General features: G+C 30.6%; 1 protein-coding gene across 1 annotated transcript; it reads left to right on the forward strand.

The window, feature by feature from the left end:
• The first annotated feature begins 946 nt into the window (after positions 1-946).
• Positions 947-3,212, forward strand: LOC145559989 (transcription factor bHLH87-like). The gene is made up of 3 exons (XM_081621245.1): positions 947-1,073; positions 1,333-1,487; positions 1,583-3,212. Exon 3 carries the CDS (start codon positions 1,590-1,592, stop codon positions 2,787-2,789), a length of 1,200 nt encoding a protein of 399 aa, XP_081477371.1. The 5' UTR covers positions 947-1,073; positions 1,333-1,487; positions 1,583-1,589; the 3' UTR covers positions 2,790-3,212.
• Positions 3,213-4,235: the final 1,023 nt, after the last annotated feature.

Consider the following 4,235-nt stretch of genomic DNA (forward strand, 5'->3'; position numbering starts at 1 on the left):
CTTTATGATTTCTAGTGTAGTGTTGGGCAGATTTTTAATAGTAAAGGTATAAATCACAAAATACTACTTCCTCAGTTCTTTTTTACTTGACCCGCTTTGACTTTTACACTATTTATTTTTTCTCCTTTGACCGTCTTTTGTGAATAGTATGCAAGGAAAAATATATTCATGTAAGATCTTTTTTAATTCATCTCAATAATTACTAACATAATATGCAAATTTTACAATTTTTACTTATAGAGAATTAAAGTTATTGATCGTTAAAGTTTTGCATGGGCAAGCGTGATAAAAGAAACAGGTCAAGTAAAAAAGAACAGAGGAAGTACATAAAATCTACTACTCTATAATTTTGTACATTGTATTCCCAGAATTCATCCCTTATATATCGCCTTTCGTAACCATTTACACTTCAATTTGTCGACTTTCAAATTAAGCTTGCCTTATAAATTTAAACTAAGCAAATAAATATCAGGGTAATTAGCTAGTAAAGAAATGGCAGAGGTATCTTATAATGGTACATTTAAAATTTGATCTACCCCTAGTAATCCTGACTGATTTTCAGCTCATTAACCAAATCAAAAAAGAAGCAAGAATATTTTTGAAAGAATCATAGAATAAAAATAATTCAAATCTATCAAAAATCACAAAGATTCAAATAGTTGGTTCTGCTATCTTGTGCTCCTCATCTGCAAAAAAAAAAAAAAAAAAAAAAAAAAAAAAAAAAAAGAATTCCTTGAACTATCCCACCAACCTGACCCAAAATCCCCTTATCTTTTCCTATCAACACCCCTTCTTTCTCTCTCCTATTTTCAATTTATTTTATATTATTATATATAATATATTATTTTATTTTATTTTAATTTTGGGTGCAATTAATATAGTCTCCCTCTCAATATTTATATACATCACTTCAACTCTAGTTGGCCTTCTCTATATAAATATCACCTCTTCAACTCTCTTTTCTCTAGTTTATAAACTTTGTCAATAAAAAAAAATAATTCATCAAAAAATTACATATATCATCAAAGAAAAGCCAATTTTTCGCCGTCTAGCAACTTCTTGTTCAATCAAAGGTAATAATTTCTATCCATCATTACTGCACTTCAAATTACACTATCACCGTAATTCTTTCGTGACCGCTTAGATTTAGTTATATTATCACATGCAATAGTTCAAATTATATTGTATATCAACGTAACTATTAGTTCTAAACGGAACTTTCAACAATCGGTACTTGTTTGTACAATTGCATTTTTATAATATAAACATAATGAAACAGTTGGTTATCCATGGCTGACGTTGAAATTCTGTTTTCCAATGTTCTTTCATCAGATAACATCATCATTCAAGGAAAAACAATACAATTTGAAAAGTGAATTTGTTAATGCCGTTGTTGATAAGAAAAAAGATCAGAAGAACAATTCAAGCTCATCTTTTCATCATTCATCCAAATCATTAAAGTTGCAAACTTTAAATCTTAAAAATAAGTAAGTACATTTTTTTTGTTAATTATTTTTTTGATCATGTCATAATATTATTAGTAAGTACTAATTATATGTCATTATATTGTATGTTTTGATAGAAATTCAATGGATGGTTGTACAAGTATGGCTCAATGGAGCAACATTTACCATCAACAATGCGGTATCGAAACATCGAGATCGATTTCAACTTTGATCTTAGATCCGATCCATGAAGAGCTTCATCAAGAAGAGAATGATGGTCAAGGAATAATAATCCCTTGGAATAATGAAGGTGCACCAAGAAATAATCAGATGTGCTCTTCTCTTCCTATGATTATTAGTCCTTTTTCGAACAACATCATTCATCAATCTCAACCGTTCGATAAATCGACTAATAATAAGGGTACTTCATCAGCTAATAACTCTTTTGATCAACAATCCTTTGAGTGTTTATTATCAGGTACTAATAGTAATACTGATACTTCAGTTGAAGATGATGGTATTTCTATGATTTTTTCGGATTGTCGAAATTTCTTCAATTTTAATAATTCCAACAATGGTGAAAATCATAATGATAATGAGCCTAAGAAGAGGAGTAATAATATTGAACAAGATTTCCAAGGTGATCCTCAGGAGTTTCCTCCATTCAGGATCACCCAGGAAAATTCTTGTTCGCCAAGTTTGCGACCCAGTAAGAGACAGAAGAACAACAACAGCAGCAGTAACAACAACAACAATGTTGAGAAGTATGGGTCAGGCCGACATAAGGGCTCATCGAACATAAGCTTCCAACAAGGAAGTTCATCGGGTTCCTCAATCGAGGAACCCGATGCAGAAGCAATTCAACAAATGAAAGAGATGATATACAGGGCGGCCGCCTTTAGGCCGGTGAATTTTGGGGTGGATTTAGTGGAGAGGCCTAAGAGGAAGAATGTAAGGATATCAAGTGATCCACAAACCGTCGCGGCGAGGCAAAGGAGGGAGAGGATTAGTGAGAGGCTAAGAGTGTTGCAAAAGCTAGTGCCTGGTGGTAGTAAGATGGATACTGCCTCAATGCTTGATGAAGCTGCTAATTATCTTAAGTTTCTTAGGAACCAAGTCAAAGCCTTAGAAACTTTAGGTAATAATAATAATAGTAATAATAAGGTTGATAATCATTATCATTATTCTCCTAATACTTCTACTAATCATCTTTTTCCTTCAATTAACCTACAATTTTCATCCATGCCATTTCCCATGCAATTACCCACAAATAATTCTACTATTTTTAACCCTCAATTTTCACTACAAAACCCTAATCATCTTCATGTACTTCCCAAAAGTTGATCTACTTTTAATTATTGAAAAACCCAAGAAAAAAAAAATCAAGGGAAATGACCAATTTAACCCTACATCATATCCCCATAATTTCATGATTATTGTCATCATTGATATTATAGTCATCATCATTGCTCCCTCTGTTACATCTCAGTGATAAGGAGGAAATCAACATCAAAAACAGGTGAACATTTTTGTAATTTTACCTATAATTTTTGGGGGGTATTTTAGTAATTTGTAGTGGTGGGATGAAATTGTTATTATTTTTTTTTAGTTATTAGTCAAGTTATTAAAGTAGTGACCTTTTTCAATTGATCTGTGAAAAGTTTAAGTAATTATAGCACATATGATTATGAAAAAGGGGAGGTCAGAAAAGTGATTATGTCCCTTTATGTAATCTTTTTACCAATTATATGAGCATTTTCTAGTGTACTTGAAAAGGTTCACTTTCTTGTTCTTGCTATACTTTATGTTTAATTATTGTTATAATTTTCTGACTACTTAGTTAAATTTTCTCATTTTATACGATCGATTGTTCAAACCATTAATATGGTCGTTTAAAATGTCAGTGTTGACAGCGTATTATTACTAATATTACTTGTTTACTTCAAACAATAATGCGATAACTGGTACTTCTGAAAAACTTGTGCAAAACCACAAACGCTCACTAAATATAAATTAAACGAATGTCTAGGGTTTGTATTATCACTCGTATTTTGATTAGTTTAAGGTCGTATAATACGATACGACAATAATTGGGTTTAATTAAGAGATTAATTAATATAATAAAATATCATTGCACGAGACATTCTCTTATGAAAGCAGTGAGGACCCAACAGTGGTCCTGTCTCCTTGATTCAATCCAAAGCGTGCCCTTGAAAGTCACCCCTTAGCTTTAGTACTTCATATTGCTTAGCACATGATTATTCTTCTTTTTTGTCAGCCTATGTTTGTTAATTTTGTAATTTAATTTAATTAATTATTTTTTATTTGTCCATTTTCTAATTTCATGTTTTTATTTAAACATTGAACTATGTGTTTTCTTGTAACATTCAATTTGTCCTTTATGTATCTGTTTAAAGTTGATGCGGCTATTGATATAGTGCTAGCTAGCGGCTAGCTTGAATTTTTGTATTGGCATTCAATAAGTTCAAATTCAATATTCTTTACTTTTGGAATTTTTTGTTATTAATCATTTACATAGGAAAGTGGAAGTAAATGGACATATGAGTAAAAACAAGAATTACAATTTTTCCTTGGATTATATTAGCCATGGCTAGCTTATAGTACAAATTATCTCAATGTAATTTATACTTTTGTTAGCCTTTCATACACAATTAGTAATCATGTTGATATTTAATAGAGATATATAGTTGAAATACTTTTATGTAAATTTAATTTATAATTGTGGATTAGGGTGGTAAAAAACTAATTTGACTTGATAAACCAACTTAA

This window comes from Chenopodium album, chromosome 9, assembly GCF_948465745.1.
Source record: "Chenopodium album chromosome 9, dcCheAlbu1.1, whole genome shotgun sequence".
NCBI lineage: Eukaryota > Viridiplantae > Streptophyta > Magnoliopsida > Caryophyllales > Amaranthaceae > Chenopodium > Chenopodium album.